The 23953-nt window shown below is 35.4% G+C and overlaps 1 protein-coding gene across 3 annotated transcripts; it reads left to right on the forward strand.

Annotated features, from left to right (window-relative positions):
* Positions 1-11272: 11272 nt before the first annotated feature.
* LOC130817649 (uncharacterized) lies at positions 11273-18255 on the forward strand. Of its 3 annotated transcripts, none has more exons than XM_057683481.1 (2): positions 11273-12760; positions 18118-18255. In XM_057683481.1, exon 1 carries the CDS (start codon positions 11543-11545, stop codon positions 12749-12751), a length of 1209 nt encoding a protein of 402 aa, XP_057539464.1. In that variant the 5' UTR covers positions 11273-11542; the 3' UTR covers positions 12752-12760; positions 18118-18255. The 3 variants fall into 3 exon arrangements, with proteins under 3 accessions (XP_057539464.1, XP_057539465.1, XP_057539466.1); XM_057683482.1 differs by lacking the exon at positions 18118-18255 and adding an exon at positions 16340-16468; XM_057683483.1 differs by lacking the exon at positions 18118-18255 and adding an exon at positions 15602-15770.
* The last annotated feature ends 5698 nt before the right edge of the window (positions 18256-23953 follow it).

Below are 23953 nucleotides of genomic sequence, written 5' to 3' on the forward strand. Positions count from 1 at the left end.
ACTCAATAGGGTTTTAGATTACCTCAAGTAGGCATTTTGGATATGTTAAATTAGGGGTTTATAGTATGTCAAGTACGTGTGTTTAGCATGTTGAAGTTGTCAAGTAAGTGTTCTTAATCGCCTATAATTCTTGAACTTCAAAACCTACTTGGTATACCTTAAAACACCTATTCAACAAACCTCAAACAACTACTTAACATAACTCAACTACCTACTTTACATACTCAAATCCATACTTCATATACATTAAACACCTACTTGACAACCCCAATGACCTGCTTAGTATACCCTAAATACCTACTTGGTATATCTCAAATTCCTAACGGACATACCTTAAACACCTATTGGATATACCCTTAATACCTAATTAGTATATCTCAAATACCTACTTGGTATTTCTCAAACACCTATTTGACAAACCCAAATACCTACTTGGTGTATCCCAAATACCTGCTTGGCATATCTCAAATTCTGACTTGATATACCTAGAACTCTTAATTGACAACCCCAAATATCTTAAAAAATAGGAAAAATTGCTAAAATAAACTAATCAATTTAAAACGTCATAAAGTTTTGTTGTTGCTATAAAATAGGCAATTAATAACTTGACAACTGCATGTTTCAAAATTAGATGAAAACCCATATATCACTTTAAAAACCATAAGTGATCACTTAAGGTTATGATTGGTCTCTTTAAGATTGTAAGTGATCGCTTTATGATTGTTAGTGTAATAGTCCGGGTTAAAGTGAACCACATTTTCATATGTAAATATGAATTTCGGGATACACGTTGAACATTTAAGTTAAACCGTTTTTAAGATTGATGACGTTCTAGTGATAAAGAAACAAGTAATCTAAAGAAAACGATAAAAATAAATCAGCGGAAGTCTTCAAGTTTACAACTTGAAAGCCTAACGGCCTCATCAAAACGAGATAAAGTTCAAACTAGAATATATTTGCTAATGTAGATAATTAAGTTCAAACGATGAAATGGCATTAATACGGATGCGATAGTCAATACAATTACAGGTTTTAACTTTTAAATCCTCACACACTCGCCCCACTTGCAATCAACCTGCTAGTCTTCAAGTGACAAAATCATCGCAATAATTTAGATGTATATTTGACTTTTCAAATCCTAATTCATGTCGTTGCCCGTCCAATTTGGGTCGCCAGAGTAATATCAAAGTTTGGAGGAATACACATGGGAGATCTAATCCCAAGGCAACATCCGACCTAAGACATTGCCCGTCCTGTTCGGGTCGTCAAAGGTAAAGTATGCATACCCCCATGGTGACCATAATGATCTGAAACTGCCATGGGAACGATAACAATAATAATTTCATTCCAATAATTTAACCCCGTGTGGGTAACTAACACAACCATCTTCAAATTTCCAATTAAAAACTCCGTTCAAATTATTTTTGGTATCTAAGCCTTAAGTGATAAACAACATCACATTATAGAATGAACACAACATTATCACATAACCAATTACAAAAGCATGATATAAGCGTGTGTCTTGGTAGCACGATAAACCAATTCCAAGTACTTCACGAATGGAATCTCGACCTCTTATGAATCGAGGTCCTAAACACAAACACACATACAAAGTTACGTATTAATACGTGTTTACACATTCAATCCACTTTATACCATTAAGGCATCACTAAACTTCATAATTTTAAATGATTAAACCCTAATCTCAATAATTTCCTAACTTCAAAATGCAACCAGTAACTTTTTTGGCCTTTTTGGACAGCTTCGAAAATTCAAAAAGAAAATCCGACTTCATCACTGTGTTCGGAAGGCATCAATTACGTTAGACCAAATTTTATAATTTTTAACGCTCATTTACTATTTTTAATTAATTTTAGCGTATAAACGACTTTTAATGTAATCGGTAAACGAAACCATAAACGAACTCACTCAAACCCCAAAGACTGAGGTGCGCCTTCCAAGACAGAAATAATGTTATTGTCCAGAATTTTCTTTTATTTTTTATTTTTAAATACATTTAATTTAAATAATTAAATCTCTTTAATCTCCTTTTATAATTCAATGAGTTTTATCTATAATACATAACAATTATCATATGCTACCATACTTATTCACAATAATAAAATCAACCATACCTATAACAAATTCGTAGAACAAAGTAAGCAAATCACAAAAATTCATCATCAAACAAAATCATGAATCAAACATAAATAATCATTAATTAGAATGTTCACAACCACCATCAAATTTACTTTCTTTTTTCTACGTATGAAAATTAAATTCATAAACATTAAATTCATAAACATGATTCTTCTAGCAAATTAAAATTTTGCTAAAGAATCATAAGTCATGATGACTAAAAATAAATAAATAAATGTACATACACAATTCTTTAACAAATTAAAATTTTGTTAAAGAATCATTATTTCATAAAATCCTCATCAACTAAAAGTATGAACACAATCCTTCTAACAAATTGAATTTTGTTAAAGAAATATAAATTCATGAAAAACTATATAAAATAAAACATAAATATAATTTCTTCTAACAAATTGAAATTTTGTTAAAGGAATATGAATTCATAGATATTATATAAATAAAAGGTATGAAAATAATTCTTCAAACAAAATTTAATTTTTTTAAAGGATTATAAATTCATGAAAAAATATATAAAATAAAACAAAAACATAATTCCTTCTAACAAATTGAAATTTTGTTAAAGGAATATGAATTCATATATGTTATATATTGGAAAACTGTTCACCAATTATACAGTTACATCATAATAAGCAGTTAATATTAGGCAGTTATCATATTAGGCAGTTATTCTTAAGTAAGTTACTATAATCAAATAGATGCTCATGTATATATGTAATATGATCAGAGGAAATGGATGATGAATAAGAACGAGAATCTTTCAAAACAAAAGCCCAGAAATCATCAAATCTTCATGGTATCAGAGCCATAGGGTTTAGATCCGGGAAAGACTCATCATCTACCGTTTCTTACCTTGCAAATGGCCAATGTATAAGAAGAGCAAACACAGCAAACCCTAATGTCATTGGAATAGATGGAACAGATGTTTCAAATGTTCTAGAAACTCCACAAAATAACCAACCAAACTGAAAACCCAACATCACTCAAAATTTCAGAAAAACTCACTTACCATAATTATACGAAATGGTGCAAGCTAATGCACGTAGCAATTGGGGGTCGGGGGAGGCTCAATCACATCACTGTCGGACCCCCACCACCATCAGACCCGAATTACACCCAATGGGAACAACGAGATGCCATGGTTATAGCATGGATAATCGAGAACATAGATGGGGACATTGTCAATCAATTCTTAGACTACACGACTGCACATAGCTTATGGCAAGGAATCGAAAGTCTCTTGGGATGTGACAGAGACGAACTGCAAATATATGATCTCAGTTCAAAGCCAGCCATATTAAAGCAAGAAAACGACACCATCGAAACGTATTACAGTAAACTAATACTTTATGGAAAGAAATTGATCGAAGAATGCCGAATCCAATGACATGTTCAAAGGATATCACAGAGTTTAAAAAATACATTCAGAAACAGAGATTGTACCAATTCCTCACTGGGATTAACAACAATCTAGACAAAGAAAGAAGGGACATCCTTAACAGCGAACCATTGCCGATGGTAGAAACGGCCTATGCCTCAATCAGGCGAGAAATCACACGCCGGAGAATTATGAACGACGCCTCATCATCGGGAACCAGTCCCTCAAAGATTGGATCGGGGTTAGTCACGAGAAACAAACCCTTCCAGAGAAGCCGAGAAGAGGATGACCGGAGAAAACTCCGGTGTACGTACTGTGGTGGATCCAGGCATACAAAGGAGGGATGTTTCAAGATTGTGGGATATCCCGAGTGGTGGGACGATCTACAGAAAAGGAAAGCCGCCGCCAAGGCACCGACAAGCCGGATCGGCGGCAAGGCTAACCTCAGCATTGCCGATCAGTCAACATCATGGCAAAGGTCTGGAGGAATAGAAAGCCGGAGCAAAGAGGAAGAAGACGCAACAGTCACCATTGAACAGGAAGACAGAAATGGTGAGAAACAGAAACAAAGAGAGAGAGGCACCCCAGCCGTCAAACAGGGAGAAGGGAAAGGGATGGAATCCAACCCACCTCACAAAACCCCTTTTTATACTCAAAAAACCCTAAAACCCACCTCAGCCGTCAAACAGGGGAAAGGGAACGGGATGGACCCTAATCCACAATATTTTGGCCCATTACCACCCTCCAAGCCCAATTTCTCCTCTAGCCCGCAAAGCCTTCTTAGTCATCACACTAAATCTCAATGGATATTTGACTGTGGGGCGACCGATACGATGACATTTGACCCCAGTGATCTTTTATCCACCAATCCTACTAACAGAACCCACATCCAGACAGTTAATGGGGCGTGTGTACCGGTCGCCAAAGTTGGAGCCGTCAATATCTCTTCCTCTATTCATCTTGAAAATTGCTTGTTAATTCCCAATTTGTCTCATAAATTATTGTCGGTCAGTCAGTTAACCAAGGACTTAAACTGTACTGTGCTGCTAACCTCTGATAATTGTATTGTACAGGATGCTCAGACGGGGACGATCATTGGACGTGGTACTGAACGAGGTGGACTATACTATGTCGATGAGGTGATTCAAAATAGTAGTGCAATGCTTGCTCATGGATCTCCTGCTCACCAATTGCGGACTTGGCATCGCCTTTTAGGTCATCCATCCTTAGGTTATCTAAAACAACTTTTTCCTTCACTTAGTAGTTGTACTGCATCCCTAGAGTGTGAAACATGTAACTTAGCTAAGAGTCACAAACAGTCCTATTTTCCTAATAATACTCGTGCTCCCACACCCTTTGATGTAGTGGATTCTGATGTATGGGGCCCCGCCCCACATACTGATTCTCATGGTTTTTCATATTTTGTGGTATTTATTGATGATTATTCTCGAATGTGCTGGGTTTACTTTTTGAAACACAAATCTGAGGTTTTTGATGTCTTTGTAAAATTCTATAACATGATTCTCACTCAGTTCCATGCAAAACCTAAAATACTTCGCTCAGATAATGGAGGTGAATATATATCGGTTGCAATGAAACAGTTTTTTCTTGAACATGGACTTATTCATCAAACATCCTGCCCCGACACTCCACAACAAAATGGGGTTGCTGAACGAAAAAACCGTACCCTTCTTGAGATAGCCCGGGCCCTCATAATTGACACTCATGTACCTGTACATTTTTTGCCTGAAGCCATTGCTACTACCACCTATCTTACTAACCGCCTTCCCACAAAAATCCTCCAATTCCAGACCCCTCTTGCCACGCTCAATACGTTTACTCATGTTCCCTCTTCTCACTCCCTTCCTCCTCGCATATTTGGGTGTGTTGTGTATGTCCATCTTCCATCCCGAGCTCGGACAAAGTTTGAACCACGAGCAGTCAAATGTATGTTTGGTCCAGAATCATCTCCTCAGATTACTACTCAGTCCCTGAGCATCCGGCCGAACGAGAGGTAACAAGTCCTACTGCTCCTTCCCTTGATATATCCATTGACTATATTGTGCCAAGTAGTGTTGTTGTCCCCAGGAAATACAATTTGCCACCTCAAAGTACAAGAGGAATGCCCCCCAAGAGGTATGACCCTGAGTATGAATCACATAGATCCCGATATCCTATTGGCAGACAAGATGATGAACAACTATCACAAACAGCTATTGCCTTCAACGCATCCCTTTATTCCAGTACTATTCCGAAAACCATTGAAGAAGCCCTCCAAGAATCAAAGTGGAAGCAAGCTATGGACTTAGAGATCATGGCTCTCCAAAAAAACGGAACGTGGGAAAAGTGCAGATTACCAGGTGATAAGAAGACGGTTGACTGTAAATGGGTCTTCTCAGTCAAGTATCATGCTGATGGAACCATTGAGCGGTATAAAGCAAGGCTTGTCGCTAAAGGGTACACTCAAACTTACGGGGTAGATTACTCGGAAACATTCTCACCTGTGGCTAAAATTGACACCATTCGAGTCCTCTTCTCCGTAGCAGCAAATAAAGAGTGACCTTTGTTTCAATTTGATGTCAAAAATGCTTTCTTACATGGAGAGATTGAAGAAGAGGTATACATGAAACCACCACCCGGGTATTCAGATGGGTATAGCCAATGAGAAGGGTGTCGACTTAAAAGAGCACTATACGGCTTGAAACAATCGCCTAGAGCGTGGTTTGGGAGATTCACTACAGCAATGAAAAGATTTGGCTACAAACAGAGTAACTCAGACCATACTCTATTTCTCAAGCGGGGAGGAAAACAAATTACATGCCTCGTGATTTATGTAGATGATATGGTGATTACCGGAAACGACTCTAAGGAAATTGATCGTCTGAGGAGCAAATTATTCCAAGAGTTTGAGATGAAGGATTTGGGACAACTGAAATACTTCCTAGGAATAGAAGTTCTAAGATCAAGGAAAGGGATATTCATCAATCAGAGAAAGTACATCTTAGATCTCTTAGCAGAAACAGGCATGATAGACTGCAAGCCAGCAGATACCCTTATGGTAGCTAATCATGGCCTACAAATTGTTGAAGGGGCAGAAGCGGCAGATCAAGATCGTTATAGACGGATAGTAGGAAAGCTGATCTACTTATCCCACACGAGACCAGATATTGCCTATGCAATAGGGATTGTAAGCAAGTTCATGCATCGACCTCAAGTGGAACATATGGCAGCGGTTCGGAGGATCCTGAGATACTTAAAGGGAACCAGTAATAACGGAGTTTTCTACTTGAAAAATGATAATCTTGATCTTATTGGTTACACAGATGCAGACTGGGCTGGTGATCGGGATGACAGAAAGTCTACTTCAGGATACTTAACTCTTGTAGGGGGAAATCTAGTCACCTGGAAAAGTAAGAAACAGAAGGTGGTTGCTATGTCCAGTGCCGAAGCAGAATTCAGAGGGATAGCAAAAGGAGTTACAGAGATTTTATGGATTAGGAAACTCCTAGGAGAGCTAGGTTTTCACCAGACACAGGCAAGCCTTCTATATTGTGATAAGAAAGCAGCAATAAGCATTTCCGAAAACCCAGTACAACATGATCGAACGAAACATGTAGAGATCGATGAACACTTTATCAAGGAGAAACTAGAAAGCAAGGTCATCCGTCTTCCCTTTATTAGATCTAAAGACCAACTAGCCGACATTCTCACAAAAGCAGTTTCATCACAGGTCTACAATAGCACATTATGCAAGTTAGGCATCGGTGATCCCACGACCTAACTTGAGGGGGAGTATTGGAAAGCAGTTCACCAATTATACAGTTACATCATAATAAGCAGTTAATATTAGGCAGTTATCATAGCAGTTAATATTAGGTAGTTATCATATTAGACAGTTATTCTTAAGTAAGTTACTATAATCAAATAGATGCTCATGTATATATGTAATATGATCAGAGGAAATGGATGATGAATAAGAACGAGAATCTTTCAAAACAAAAGCCCAGAAATCATCAAATCTTCATTATACAAATAGAAGGTGTAAAAATAATTCTTCAAACAAATTGAATTTTGTTAAAGAATAATGAATCATCAAAAATAAATAAAATAATGCTATGAACAAAATTCTTTTAACAAATTAAAATTTTGTAAAAGAATAATGAATCAAGAACTTACAATTTTAAGGATTAAGGATTGAATTAGAGCAATTGATCACCTAAAACCCATTCAAGAATTTTTCTCACTTTTTCTTTGTTTTTGTTCTTCTTGGCCGAAACTCTCAAGGAATTTTTGAGAGTAATTTTCTGAAATTTCTTGATATTACTCACCATTAGGCAAGCTTCAATACTAATTCAAATCAAGGAGTAAACGTAAGGCTTCATTGCCTTGGTTAATTGCCATTAACTTGCGATTAGGGGGAGGTTACAAGATTTTCCACAAGCCCCATAACCGGCCAAGACCCCTCAATTACCCATCTTTATTTTATTTTATTTTAATTTAATTAATTTAATTAATGTATTGTTCGGTTTCATTGATAGACGCAAAAGTCGTTATGCGTTAAACTTGTTACGCGATAACTTGTTACGCAACACAACGCGCGCACAACAAAGATATCATCCAATAATTTTTAACATATTTAATCGACTAATTTATTTATTAATAATTATTTGTTTCTTTTAATCGATATTTTAACGGGGTGTTACAGTTAGTGATCAATGTATAGTTATCAACAACATCCTTTAATTATATTGTCTACTTGTAAGCCATAAGCGATCTAGTTAAGACTGTAAGTGATCATTCTAAGTGATCAAATTAAGGATATTGGTGATCAATTCAAAACCGTAAGTGATCACTTTAAGACTTTAAGAAATAAGTGATCAGTTTAAGGTTATAAATGATCAATATAAATTTGTTAGTGATTATTTTAAGTTTATCAATAACAACCTTAATTGTTTACTTGTAAGTAAAAAATGATCATTTTAAGACTGTCAATGATCACTTTAAGGTTTAAAGTGAACAATTTAAGAATGTTGGTGGTTAATTTAAAACTATAAGTGATCACTTTAATATCATCACTTACTACCTTAATATGTGTACTTGTAAGCATTAAAGTATCAAAACTGTAAGTGATCACTCGTGCGCACCATGGAAAACTTCCTAGGAAGTCACCCATCGTAAGATTGCTCCCCACTTAGCATGCTTAACTGTAGCGTTCTTAGCAAATAGGCTTCTTAGAAAAACAGATGCACCATGTTGATAAGAGTGTTTTATCAATCCTTTTTAAAGCTCAATATGGGGTATTACATTAACCACCACTAAGGAATGCAACGTCCTCATTGCACCTTAGTTTCAGGATGTTTTCCCCCGCTAGTGCACTAAACACACAACAGAATTGATCTGATACCATTTATAACACCTCGACCCATAGAATTGTCGATGACCACCCACTGTAAACTGGCCCTATAGACCACAAGTATTTTCAGCACACTTTGACTTTACACGTATGTACCACAAAAAAACTTCCCATGGGTCACCCAACGATTGCTCTCCACCAAGCACGCTTAATGGTTAAGTTTTTAGCAAATATGTTTCCTAGAAAAGAAGATGCACCTTGTTGATATGAGTAGCCTATCAATCCCTATTAAAGCTTAATCAGGTAACTAGAAGTGTTCAAAATACACCCGATGACTAGGGATGTTCAAAAAAATCCGACCTAGTTTACCCGACCCGTCGACCCGCCAACCCGCATCTTAAATGGCGAGTCAATTCCTTTTAAAAAAAATTATGTTACGGGTTGGGTCATGGGTCTCAAAATAAATTTAATCTGGTATTTGTTTTAAAAAAAAAAAGCTTTACTGGCTGCACAGCCTGCTCTCATTCCTAAACATTTGATTGAAATCATAGAATATAACCTTACAAATTTATTATTTATGAAAAACCTTACTTTTCATATATCAATGTATGAACTTTAGTCCACTGCTCTTACTATAGTAGTGCATTCCTTCAAGCTCACATTCCCATTTCTGATTTTTACAGTAAGTTTTTTTTTTTTTTTTTTTTTTTTTGTGAGATTAATTTCTGATTTTTATTGTTGTTCTTAGTTTTATTTTTCGATTTCGTTTTAGTAGATTTGGGCATTGTTAATCTTTCTTATTTTTTATTCTTGATCTTGTTTTCTTAGCAACTTTTCACGATTATTTTGCCTATTAATGAAAAACCCCGACCCGATGTGTTGCTAGTAACTTTTCATGCTAATCTTTCCACAAATTAAACCGGGTACTCGTGTCCCGCCCCAATTTTCTTTGCAATCCTCATAAAAATTTCAATCCATTGCAAAAAACCACATCTTTGAATAATAACATTGCCGAAATTGAATTAAAAGTTAGATCTATGTATGTAATAATCCGAGTTAAAGTGAATCGGATATTCACAGATAAACATAAATGTTGGATGACATATCGGACATTTAAGTTTAACCAATTATAAGATCGATGACGTTCTAGTGAAAAATCAAAAAAAAATAAATAATATCAGCGGAAGTCTAAAATGTTACATAGATCCATCTGGCCTCGTCAAAACATATAACGACACTAAACATTCGTCGTACTTGCTGAAAAAAATCAAACAATAACAAAGTTCATATTAAAACAAATCAGATGTATCATATCACAGGTTCTTAGAGGTTCACCTTGCACATTTCGATACCCACCTCACACACTTTGATGCCCACCTGAATTAATCAGTTAGTTGTCAAGTGAAAGCATTATCGCAAGTTCCAAAAAACAACACAATAACTAGCACACGTCAGAGATTTTCATACAATGCATTATAAAGGTCAAGTAACAAGCAATAAGTTCATTCCAGCATACAAAGACTCTAACAAGTTTATGTCATAATTGACTTTCAATCCCCCAACTCAAGTCGTTGCCCGTTCTATTTGGATCGCCAGAGTGTTATATCAATTTGGAGGAATACACATATGAGAGCTAATCCCAAGGTAACCTCTCCGACCTAATTAAGACGCTGCCCGTCCTATTCGGGTTGGCATAGGTAAAGTATGCATACATCCATGGTGGTTCATATTATAACCCCGGCCGTAGGAAAAAATAATAAAAGTTATTCACTCCGTTTCGTTTCAAATGTCTCATATACTTTTGGGTTATTATTCATCAATTATTCTTAATTTGTATTTTATTCTTAATTCATGCATTAAAACATAGTCAAAAGAGATCTTGTTTGATTTTCTCAACATAAGGTTTATTAATATTTAGTTTTTATAATTTTTAATTATACACAATTATCGCTATTTAGAATTGAATTAGTGCATTGACAAACGTGCGAAAAAACAAATGGAAAATTTGAAATAAAAACAGAGGGAGTATTATATTTATCGCAAACTCCATAAAACAAATGGAGTATATTTGAAAAAATTGAACATAAAATATAAGATCAATAACAAGTAACATGAAATACTTGTTTTGACGTTTCGAGTTTGCATTACATGACTTGAAAAAACTCATTTGTATTTTCACAAATTATTGTGAGAGGCTGTATTTTTGAAAGACGTATTAGATATATGTGTTAAATAGTCTAATTAACACAATTTAACGAGAAAATAAGAATATAAACTTCTTATTTTGAGATCGTTTATTTGAAAGACGGTTTCTCACAATAATAGTAGCTGTATTTTTTATTCATATGGTCTTTGTCACACGACGGAGGATTATATTGCCGCAATAAGAGGCTGATGAATCGATTAAACCGATTAGTTAGCAGCTAAACGCTAACCCTAACTTTAGGAACTCGGCACTCGGCACTCGGCACTCGGCACTCGGAAGCCGGCAGCCAGCAGGCTGCTACTCTCTTTGGCAATTGGCATTTCTGTGCCTGTTGCGCCGCCCAAACAGCCTAGACGTTACATTCTCTCAATTGTAAGGATTCTTTCTTCCCTTTCATTATAATCTTAAACTTTATAAATCCCATTTATTATACAAGTAGAAATTTAGCATGGCAAATCCTCATTTCAAAAGAATACTTTTCTTTCTCCAAAAACGATTTTACAATGCAGTTTCATCTTCAACAAACCCTAATAATTCAACCAAAATGGTTGATAGAATTACTGATGCAAGTTATAAGAGAAAGACTAGTATTGAAATTTGCAACTCAACCTCACATTTATCTTTCCGTATTCAATACCTTACAAAAGCTTGTGGGCTTTCTTTAGATTCAGCTATTTCTGCATCTAAAAAGGTGAAATTGGATGGGAAGAAGAAGTATCACTACGATTCTGTTGTCTCTTTTTTCAAATCCCATAACTTTTCTGATACCCACATTGCTAAGCTAATTGAAAAGTACCCGGGTGTTCTTCAATTAAGCATTTCAATTAAGGTTGAGCCTAAGATCCAATTTCTTATCCAAAATGGATTTGATGGTCTGTTACTTCCTGAATTTGTAGTTTCCATGCCCTTGATTTTGGTTAGGAGTTTAGATGCTCAATTGAAACCAATGATTGCATTACTTAAGGGTTTTTTAAGTTCTCCAGAGAAGATATTGGTTTCTGTTCGTCGTGGTGGATCTTGGTGTAGTAATTTTGAACGAGTGCAACAGAATGTGGATTACTTGATTGAACAAGGAGTGCCCAAGAATAGGATTGCAGATATGTTCCTCTGGCATCCAATGGGTATGTGTCATGCTAATGACAGGGTGAAATATGGAGTTGAAAAGTTAAAAAGCATTGGAATTTCTCCTAGTACTCCTATGTTTATACACGCTCTTCGAGCGATCTTATCGTTGAGTGAGTCGACATGGAAGAGAAAAAGGAAGATTTTTGAGAGTTTAGGTTGGTCTTATGATGATTTTATATCAACAATTACAAGAAATCCACTTTGTTTGTGTTGTTCCGAGGAGAAACTTAGACAATCTATGGATTATTTTGTCAACACTATCAAAATTGATAAGCAGAGTGTTATTGGTAACCCCAAGATTCTTATGTATTCAATTGAGAAGAGGGTAGAGCCCAGGTACAGGATTTGGAAGATTTTGGGGGAAAGAAACCTGAAACGACCTGCTTTTATTTGGATGCTTGATAGACCCGAAAATCTATTCATTAAGCGGTATGTTACTAAGTATTCTGATACACATCCTGATCTTCTTCAAATCTATCAAAAATGCAAGGAAAAAACAATCAGTCCTGAAGGTGAAGAGGATTGCATTTAAGAGGAAAAGGTAAAAGTTTTTGTATCAACTAGACTTTATTTTGTTGCAAAGTGATGCATATAGTGCAAAATATCGGCCACAATACAGACCGTGATAACTATCGTAGTGGTGATTCGGTCAAGAATTAGCTTATGAATAAGCTTGATGAATTCTAATGTTGCTTTGAGAGTAATTCAATTTTGTATTGTATCAGTTTTGGTTCTATTGCTTTAGCATTGTTCTTTTGATTCTTCAGTCCTGCAATGGTGCTCCATTTCCAGAGCTCCCTGGTATTCAAGCTTGTCGATGTTGTGTCTGACATGGAGGGATCATATATGTGCATATACTGTATGTTAGTACAATGAATCATGTTTGGATAGTAAATTAGGGGAGAAAAGAAAGGAAGGGAAGGAGAAGGAGAAAGAGAGGAAGGGAAAGGAAAGGAAGGGAAGAGGCAACGAGGGAGAGTGCACCTCGTTTGTTTAGAAGGGAATGGAAGGGAAGGGAAAAGAAAGAAAATGAGTGTTGTCCCTCGAAATCTTCCCTGGGTGAAAAATATATTGGGGCATTAAAAGTCGTTCAAATCTTTTCTGCTGCCATTTTCAACCATCTCTATTTTCTCCTCTTCTCAACCATCTATCTCCCATAAATCTTCATTTTTAGATCTCCCTTTTCTCTCTCCTGCACTTGCATTACATCCCCAGCCACTATACAATTCTTCAATTTACTGTTTTGATTTTTTACATTTTCAATTTTCTTTTAATTTCTTTTATTTAATTTTATTTTTGAAATTTAATTTGAAAATCTTTGTTATCTTATTATCTAGAGATTTTAGGGTTGGTTTTGATTGAATAAACTAAAAAAGTAGAACAAAGAAATATGTAAAATAAAAAGGAAGAAGGAAGCTTGAATTCTGTAAGTCAATTTTGACAAGGAAAAAATTTACTTTAGGGGGGGATTAGTGTAAATATTTACCCACTAATTGAGGGTATTAGAATACCCTTGTTGCATCCCCTTAAAATGAGTGTTGTCCCTCCAAATCAGCTAGTTAGAATTGATTTTGTCAATTGGTTTGACCTTGAACATGCTGTTAGAATTAGCTTGTTCAGAAGCAATTTATTCATAACAACTAGTTTTAATCAGCTAGCTAATTTACCGTATATTGACGTATTATTGTTTGTATCACTCAATCATTTATTTGTGCCGAAATAAGTTAATATCTTTCTACTTATGCTTGAGTGTATTTCTGACATCCCTCTATAAATTGTTGAAGTTACTAACAAGAAATTTTTTACTACTACCAGTTTTGGCCATATACTTACCTTCAAATCTATCCCATATCTCAAAGTTCATTAGCGGATTCATAAAATTGGTAAATATGATTTTGGAATACTTATTACGTACACAACATTGAGAATAGTCAAGAAAAGAATATCTTGTTTTGCATCTTTGAAATTCAATGTTCATAAACTCATCCTTAATGCTTGTCATTGTTGAAAAATATATCATGAAAAATTATTACAAATTATAATAGTAATGCTACAAATTACACAAGATTGTATTTGTAGCCTCGTTAAATATGAAAAATGAACTAGAGAATCTTGATTATCACTTGGACAAAAATTTGAAGATTATTTTGTTTCACTTAAGATAATCATAACCTCTTATATGTGTCAAAACCACTTTTCTTTTATGAAATTTTTTTCACAATGGTACTTGAAAAAAGTTGAAATTCAAGAAGAGATACAAATAGGTTTTTCACACACTTCGTGCAAATGATATAGACTAATGTTAGAGAGTATATAACATATTTTGGGGCCTCAACCATCAGCTTAAGCTTTTAGTTGAGTTGGTTCTTTGGTATAATATCAGAGCCAACGTAAAAGGAGGTCAAAGGTTCGAATTTCAACCACCACTTATTTAAATTGGAATATTTAGCGTCAGGTATAAGGAGGGCCTGTGCTGCATCCACACTTCTAGCCCAATGGGCTCTCGTGTGAAGGAGCGTGTTAGAGTGTATAACATATCTTGGGGCCTCAGCCATCAACTTAAGCTTTTGGTTGAGTTGGTTTTTTGACAGCTAAATAAATAGTAGTATACGTTTAAAGAAGATAGAAGAAGTATGAAATGCTTAATGACAATTTGCAAAGTTCTAGTTTCATGTGTTTAGAGTGAAATATTGAAAGTAATTTTTTTGTGTAATTCAGTCACATACATGCTTCTATTTATAGAGTACTAACATATTTTTGTCCTTTTCATTCATGCATGTACACCCTGCAAAAAATGGGTTAATAATGAAACAACACAAATACACAAAATGGAGCATTTTATAGAGAACATATGCATTGCTCAAGGGTGCTCGAATGAGCGCACTTGTGCGTGAACAAGTGCACCTACTAAATATAGCTCAAAAAGATTATGCCTTGAGAATGAGCCAAGTGCTCAAATGAGCAGTCTACTGCTTGAGCGAGCACACCTTCTCTAAAGTTTATTTTCCCATAAAAAATATTGTTGTACAATAAGCGATATGTAATCAATCATTATTTGTAATTTATAAGATGAAATTATTTGAGTTCAGAACATATTCCGTGCGCGCCCTTATTGAAGAGCTTGCCTTTAAAGTATACACTCTTGTTATATTTTACGATTTTTAAAAATATGTGTTGTTCGCATGTTATGATTGTGGTTTGAAGGGCATTGCGGAAAATGAAACAAAATATTTGAAATTACTCATATTTAAAGTAATATTCTTAGGAAGAAAAAGGTTTTTGTTAACATTCAAATATTCTTTTTTTCCACAATTTCCGTACTTTTTTTTTATTGAAATGTTACACTTCTCAAATTTTTTCATTCCACGCTTGTGTTTTTCAGCTTTTAGAGATGGATCAACTCGAGGAATTCCAAAGTTCAAGAAGGGAATTCCTATCTCTATTACCACTCGACTCAACTGTCTTCATCTTGTTTACAATTCCATCCACCTTGGCAAATATTTTAGAATCTGATTGAGATTGGGAAAGGGTTATTCAAAGGATTGCTCTATATATGTTTGACTTGCTTTTTCTTTCACTTTCATCATCTCAAGAAATCACTAGCGGAAAAAATATACATCTTACTTCTCATCTGCTACGGTGTCCCTAAAGAACGAAGCATAAAAGTGTAAATAGAAAATTATACTCCCTTCGAACCATTATAGATGTCCCATTTACTTATTTGGCAAAGTCTTTTTAGTTGTCCCATTTCTATTTTTGTCAATCTTTTTTTACTTAAATACCCTTAGTTCACACACGTAATTACGAATCTACCCTCGTAAACCCTACTAACCCAAAATAATTAACAATATAACCCAACATCAATAATCTTAATCATTCCCTCCCTTTTTTAATTCTCCTATTTAATCTAATGAAACCCTATCTCTCCCTCTCTCTCATCTTCATCCTTAACGTCTGTATTTTTCTTCATCTTCTTCAATGATCTTCATCTTCATCCCCATTCTTACTGTTTACGGTTTATTATCTTCATGTTCATTTTTTTTCCACCATCTTCATCTTCTTTGAAACCCTAATAATTTTAGGGGTTTTTTAAATCTGGGTTTGTTCTTTACTTTTCTAGGTTTTTCGAACATGGCGTCACCAAGTTCTTGTCTTTCTTGGTTGTCTTCGTCCCAAGAAAGTGATCCTACGATTGGATCTCCTAACTCATGGTTCGATTTCTACAATCGCCTACCTGCATCTTCTACGACTTCTGATGAAACGGATCCTAACTGGGGAAGAAGTATAACTTCTGAAGATGAAGAAATACAGGGTATGTTTGATTTACAACTGGATCTTTAAGATCTATACATTGAGAACTTGTTCCCTTCCTCAGATGAAGAATCATTGGATGATGATGAATTGCTGTCTGATATAGATGTTTGAGGCCCATTTTCACGTATGGATACATCTTTCCTCTATGACTAATGATGATTTTGTTTATGTGGTTTGTATGGCATGCATGTCTATGTTTGTGTTCTGTTTTTGTTGCCCTATGATTTTTTTTTGAGGGTAAACAATTGAATATAGCTACAAAATCCCTAAATCCATTCATTTTGCCACCAATCTAGGGTTTTCAGTTCATAAGTCACCAAACATTATGTTTAGGAGGCTATGTTCTTACCAGATGTAGGAGGCAATTAGTATGGGATTTGGGTTATCTGTGATGAGTTCAATTTGTTCTCTGAGATGAATTTGTTTTTCATTTTGTTTTTGAAGCCATCAATAAATTGTTATATGAAATTTCCTTCTAAATGTTTACGGCTAAACAACTTCATGATTTAATTTGTACATCGTGTTTAGACCTAAACATTTACCTAATAATGTAACCCAAAAGTGAGTAAAAAGGTAACTCAAAAGTATATTCATGTGTGTCCTATTTACATGTTCCTGGTGTTCATGCTGGTGCTGCTTCTATCAATGTACTTGTTTCTTTTGTTGGTGCTGTTGCTTCATTTGTTGCTGGAAAATCTGCTGCTGCTTCTGTTAATGTACATGGAATTGGTGTTGGTGCTGTTGTTTCTTTTGTTTTTGCTGTTTCTTCATTTGTTGCTGGAATATCTGCTACTGCTTCTGTTGTTGCTTCTGTTGCTTTTGTGCTTGCTGTTGTTAAATGATGTTGATGGAAAACTGCTTCGTCTTTGATTCCCAAGTAAAATAAAATGACCTCAAATGTAGTTTCATCCACCTTTGTGTGCAGATATCTTACTGCCTCGTAAATTGTTTCCTGTTGTACCCCCAAACAATGTGGGAGTCTCCATTCCCTTTCAAGTTTTGATTTGCTCATGTGTGGAATGTCGTAATCTATACCACCTAGTTTCTTAATAACCTCAATTTTACGTGCTTGTAGTGTGATCCATACATTCTTCAGTGCATTTGGTTTCAGATTGTCAAATGCTGTAGTCACTGCATTTACTAATTGTGCATAGTTGTATGCTGATTTTTGATGTTGCAACGATTGTATTGACCTAAAGAACCCTAAATCAAGCACATTCATATCTAGTGAGTTAGGAGGTTGTTGCACTAAGTGGAAGTTAAATCCATCAAGTGTTGCCACCTCTCTAAACACTTCATCATCATCTAAAATGTGTGGTTTAGCATTGTCCTGTTGAATGAAAATTGTTTTGCTTAAATGTGGTGGCCATTTACTTCATCATCAACTCACTAGATTGATGGCTTCTTTTCATCAGTATATTTATCTTCCAGTTTCATTCATGGCTTCTGTTCACCAGTTTATTTTTTTTCCAGTGACATTGATGGCCCTCTTTTCAAAATCAAAACTTTTAGGTTTTTTGTAGTTATTTAATTAATTTTGAATACTAAATGCATACCGTGTTTGTTTTTTTTATAAATGTGAAGTCAACGAAAGATCTAATATCCGCATGCGCATGTGGCGAGAGGGTTGGTCGTTTTCAATTGCCGTTCAAAAAACGTTGAAGAAATCAAGGAAGAATTGAAGACTTAGTTTATTTTATGATTTTGACGGTTTTTGTAATTTATTTGATGTAATTTTTTGTAATTTAAATTAAGTAGTTTAATGGTTGGTTAATTATAACAATTTCGGAAATGTGTTAATTTCAATTAATTCCCAAACAATGTGAAACCCAATTTTCCCTCCAAAATTCATTCTATCTACTTTATTAAGCAAAAGGAGGGAATCATTAACAATTAATCCAATTACTTAAAAATACCCAACTATCACTTTTGTAATGGATTCCACACCACCCTTAATAACCGTGCCCAAGAAAATGGGACATTTATAATGATTTAGAGGGAGTATTATTTTAATCCAAAAAAATAAGCGTACATGTTATGATTCACTAATAACTGCAATAGATAACACAGTAAATGTTGCGAATCTCTAAGAATCACTACATGTTATCCACAGCTTCTATTGAACAACACAATATATACTTATTTTTGTTTTCAAGTTCCATGCTACTTCTATTTGGCTTTCCATTTTCTTCCTTTTCTTACATTACATGTTGCACCATAATCTTCCTGTTCTTACATTTGAGGGTTTCAATTATCCTTCTTACATACTTCTTTGTTGCTACTAATCCTCCATTCGGTTTTGGCTTCAACGTTCCTTCATTGCTTACTCATTGCTCTGCATCAAAACGAGTAATACTGTTCCATTCAAACGAGCACTGCACCATATTCCAACAACTCTCTATTCCCTCTTCCATTGAAAAACCTTTTTTAAGGTAAAAATTACTAATTATTTTGACTTTTTCTTTGTGTAAATAGGTTTTTTTTTTTTTTTTTTATGAATTATTCTTCTTACTCCGTTATAAGCATTTGCAACTACTCTTCACTTTAAGCACCACCATTGTCATCTAAATTGACCTAAGGTTATTTATATTGAATAATGTATTTTTTTTTGGAAAATTTGTCCAAATAATCCCAACTACCACCCGTTGGCCAAAATTAATCCCAACTATCAATTATTTTTTAATAATCCCAATTATTGTCATAATTTGTTGACAGCATACTCTCCCCCTTGTTACCGGCTTCAACAGGTAACCATGAAGCTGTTAGGACCTATCCCCTCCATCTATTTAAATCCTTCTTCTTTTTCCCCATTACTCCCACCTCCATTGATGAACCATGAATCTCCAAAAAATCAAATTGAAACTAATCCTTCAAAATCTTTAAATTCCTGCAAACTATGATATTAGTCCCCTAAAACTAATGAATTTAGCTTGTTCTTTTTAGTTTTTAAACCCCAACTCCAAATCTAGGGGTCCACTTTATAGAGGATGCTTGACATGCTACCATGGTCTTCAAATATCTAAATCAAACCAAGAAATTAGGTTTGCATCAATTTCTATGGTACAACCTTCACCACCAACATAATCTAAACCATTGTTTGTCCGTTCGAATTTACCCCAAACCAAAATTTAGTAGTATATTTGTCAAATACATCAGCTTCGAAAAAGGGCAAAATTAACAATAAAATCCATCCAAAGCCAATAGATTACACAAAAACTGAAGTAAAACGCAACTGAATTAAGAAGGGCAAAATGACATTACCATTGAAGAACCACAATTGAGCAGCACCGTTCAATTCCTGACCTTCAAATGATCTTCTTCACCACCAAAACCTTCTTTTCCTCTTCAATTGATTTTTAGGGTTTGAAATATTGATTTTGGGGAAGGATTTGGGCGTACAGTAATGGAGGGTATTAATGGGGATGTAGTTGAGTAAGTTATGAAATGAAGGGGAAGAGTTAAGTTTGAAGAGTTAAGTAAAAAAAAAAGGAAAAATTGAATTCTATAATGGCTTGAGTTAGTTTGGGTAAAAACTTGTATGTGTGAGTGTGGGCGTATGTGTGTAGGTTTGGGCATTAAGATGGCTGGTCAGTAGAGTTGTTATCGAGTGGTTGTACTGAGATGCAAAGGGCTGGTTGCTGGTCTTACGGCGCCTAGGTTTGAGTGGATTGATGGATGATTGCTCGCTTTGCTGCTGGCTCGCTGCGTGTTGGTTGTTGGGATGGTGGACGAAGGCTGGAGACTAATGTAAGTAGGGGATGCCAGGAGCTATTGTGACGTTGCTATCGAGTGCGATGATCCTAGGGGTTGGTTTGCGGCTGCTGGATTAATGCTAGTACATGTGTCGTGGAGCTATTACGGCTTGCATGCTGATGTATGCAAAGTTGTACAAAACATCAACCAAACTGCATAAAACAACAATGAGTGTTGTTGACAGAGTAAGGAGGTTCCAAACAACAAGGCTGCACACAAATAACATAATTGGCTAGATGTGGAGTTCAAGTGTGTGGAGTTGTTATGGGGTTGTGTGCTGTTGTATGCACATGAACAACAGTAAGGCTACACAAAACACAACAAAAATGCACAAACCAACAACATATTGTGCTATTTTGATAGCGTATAAAGGCTGCAAATCTCTGAAAATGACCCAATGGCAAATGTTTGACGTTTTTCAAATTTTTTACATACTACGACCTAAACCAACATAAATCTGACTTGCTCACACCACCAAACACGACGGATAGGTTGGAGTGGGTTGATGGATGGTTGCGAGCCATGGGTTGATGGATGGTTGCTCGCGTTGTTGCTGGCTCGCAACGTGTTGGTTGTTAGGCTGATGCACAAAGCTTGGAGACTAACGTAAGTAGGGGTAGCCTGCAGCTATTTTAACGTTGCTGTCGAGTGTGCTAATGCCAGGGGTTGGTTTGCAACTGCTAGACTAATGATGGTACATGTGTCGTGTAGTTATTACAGAGTTGTGTACTGATGTATGCAAAGTTGAACAAAATATCAACCACATTGCACAAAAGAGCATCAATGAGTGGTTTTTTGACAATGTGGGGAGTTCCCAAACAAGGTTGTACACAAACAACATCATTGGCTCCATGTCGAGTTTAGGTGTCGAGGAGCTGTTTTGGCGTTTTGTGTTGTTGTATGAGTACGAATAATAGTAAGGTGTTCACACAAATTTATCTCAACATGTGAGTTACCGCAAGTGCATGATATTTTAGTACATATGGGTCGAACACAAGGAGCGCAAGGGTATGCAACTTTTCTTGCAATTAGTCAGGATATAAACAGAGTTTGATAATTATAAACTAAAAATGAGGAATTAAAAGGTGATTAACAAAATGATAACAAATGGGTAGGGATTAGCTCACATTTCAATGGTTGAGCTAGTAGCTGAGCCTTGGTTGGTCTCAGGTTAATTTAAGGGGAGCGGATCGTGATGAAGGTAAGTTACCTTTTCCTTGATCGGGCATAGGAAAACCTCCTTAACCTTCACTTACCTCACTCTTGTAGACAAGGAGCATAGCACTTTAATTGATGGGTGGTCACAAAGTCCAACCCTCGTTAGCCCCTTGATCCCAACCTTTTCCATGAATAGAAGGTTAGATGGATCTTGGTACCCAACCCTCATTGGTGCCATCAATCTTGACTACCACTAATTGATGGAAAAAGCAACCACCATTCAAGCCTTCATTCAACCTAAATAATAACGAAGGATCAAATACCATTCATCCATCTCAATGGTTGAGCTAACCCCAACCCCTAACATCAAAACCATTTTAACATATAAACTAAAGTCTCAAACACCAATGTCATGAATATGAACAAGGACAAAAAGCAAATAACCAAGGCAAATTATAACAATCACTAAAATTAACTATTAAACTTAAAAATAATAAAAATAGAGAGGATTAGAGATTACCTATAAAATATAAGAAAGATTCAAGAATAAATAACAAAAACCCATAAACGTTCATCAACAATACTCCATGGAAATAGCTTGACAAGTTGAAATAAATGCTATCAATGGATAGATTTAAGAAAATCTAACTAAAATAAACCATAAAAATAAAGTTTTGAATGAAGAAATTAAATTAACACAAGAAAAATTAAGGAAATAAAGCTAGGGCTTATAAGAGTAGTAAAGGGAAAAGAGAAAGAAAAAAAACTAAGAAAATGCTACAGCTCTACCACCCCGCTCATTGTTCTCGAAATTCTGTTTAGAAGATTGTTATTACTTGTAACACCCCGGCTCCTCGGACCGCTGGTGACTACTCCTGGAGACTGTAGACTAGCCCCACAAACCAACACAAGTCTTTCTAGTTCACTTTGGCCTCACTCGTGTGCGCCCCGGAAAACTTCTCAGGAGGTCACCCATCTTAAGATTGCTCCACACCAAGCATGCTTAACTGTTAAGTTCTTAGCAAATGGGCTTCCATGAAAAGAAGATACACCTTGTTGATATGAGTAGTCTATCAATGCCTTTTCAAACTAAATCTAGGGTATTACATTACTCATTCCTCAAATTGGGCCTAGAAAGTACACGGAATATTAAACCTGCGTACAGAAGTATCACAAAAACAAAAAAGGTCAGTTGGTTTGAGGTACTCCACTTGTATGCGATTTGGAGGTCCCGGCTTTAAATCCCTTTGGTGAAATTTTGCTGTTGGTTAGCTGCATTTGGGTTGCTGCTGCTGGCACGCGTGCAAGGTCAATTCATGTGGAACGATTGGCCGTTCAACTTAGTGTCCTCGATGCTAATATTGATCAATTGTTGCCATTTTGGAAATATCATGAAGTAACTTCTTCGTCACAACTCCGAATTTCGACGTTTGACCAGACGATTCAGAGCTAACGAATTCAATTTTTGCTCCTTCCAAGAGATCTACCAATTTCTTGATGTTTCAACCTCCATAAACCATTTAGTGGACTCTTTCCTATCCTCGGTTTTTTTCTCCATTCTTCCTCAAAACATCCGGGGGATTAGGGAACATCGCCCCTAACACTCTTTTGTTCGGAAAAAGGTTGAAAACCTACAAAAACACGAAAAAACGCATGCTTCCCATGAAAAGGGGAGTTAACCCTAGGAAAAAATAATGAGATAGAACAGAAACGCGTATAAACATAACTGATAATATGCATAAAAGGAATCAAAATGGTGATTATCATAGGCTACACAAAGCATTAACAAAACTTCACAAAACAATAAAATATTGTGTTGTTTTGACAGCGTGAGGTCCTGAATCTACGAAAATGACCCAAAACGCCAATGTTCGACCTTCTTCATATTTGTTACAAACTACAAACTAAACAACACAAATTAGACGTACTCACACCAAAAAACATGCCTCTACATTCATAAATAGAAACATACGTAGTAACGGAGGAAAAAAAGACCACAATTCGAAAAACATGCGTCAAATCCAAATATAAAAATCAGAATGACATGAAATTTTTCACACCAGTTCAATAACATATATAATAACTAATGACATTCAAATTTTGTTGAAAATTTTTGAAGGCCATGCAAAATGACTACAATGGCTCAAAATATGTGCAAAAAGCCACTAACTTGCAAAATTTTTTTCAAATTTGATTTGTTTGATTTAAAACTTGGCACGTAATAAAGATTAGTAGCCATTATAGTTTTGAGATTGTTCAACTTTAAAAAATGAGAATAGATTCTAAATTACGTCATTAAATTGACGTTTTAAAAGTTTTTTGAATCACTAACTTGCAAAAACTTGTTTAAACCTACATAGTTTGTTCTAAAACTTGACGTGCATCACTATTTAGTACCTATAAAAGTTCTGAATTTATAAGACTTAAAAAATGGAAATATGTTTGAACTTACGCCATAAGTTGACATTTTAAGGCCTTTTAAAACCAATGACTCGCAAAAACTTTTTCA

The sequence above is a fragment of the Amaranthus tricolor genome, chromosome 7 (assembly GCF_026212465.1).
Source record: "Amaranthus tricolor cultivar Red isolate AtriRed21 chromosome 7, ASM2621246v1, whole genome shotgun sequence".
NCBI lineage: Eukaryota > Viridiplantae > Streptophyta > Magnoliopsida > Caryophyllales > Amaranthaceae > Amaranthus > Amaranthus tricolor.

Bases quoted from the DNA above. Each gene is read 5' to 3' on its own strand.
- LOC130817649 (XM_057683481.1), top strand. From the start codon at position 11,543: ATGGCAAATCCTCATTTCAAAAGAATACTTTTCTTTCTCCAAAAACGA.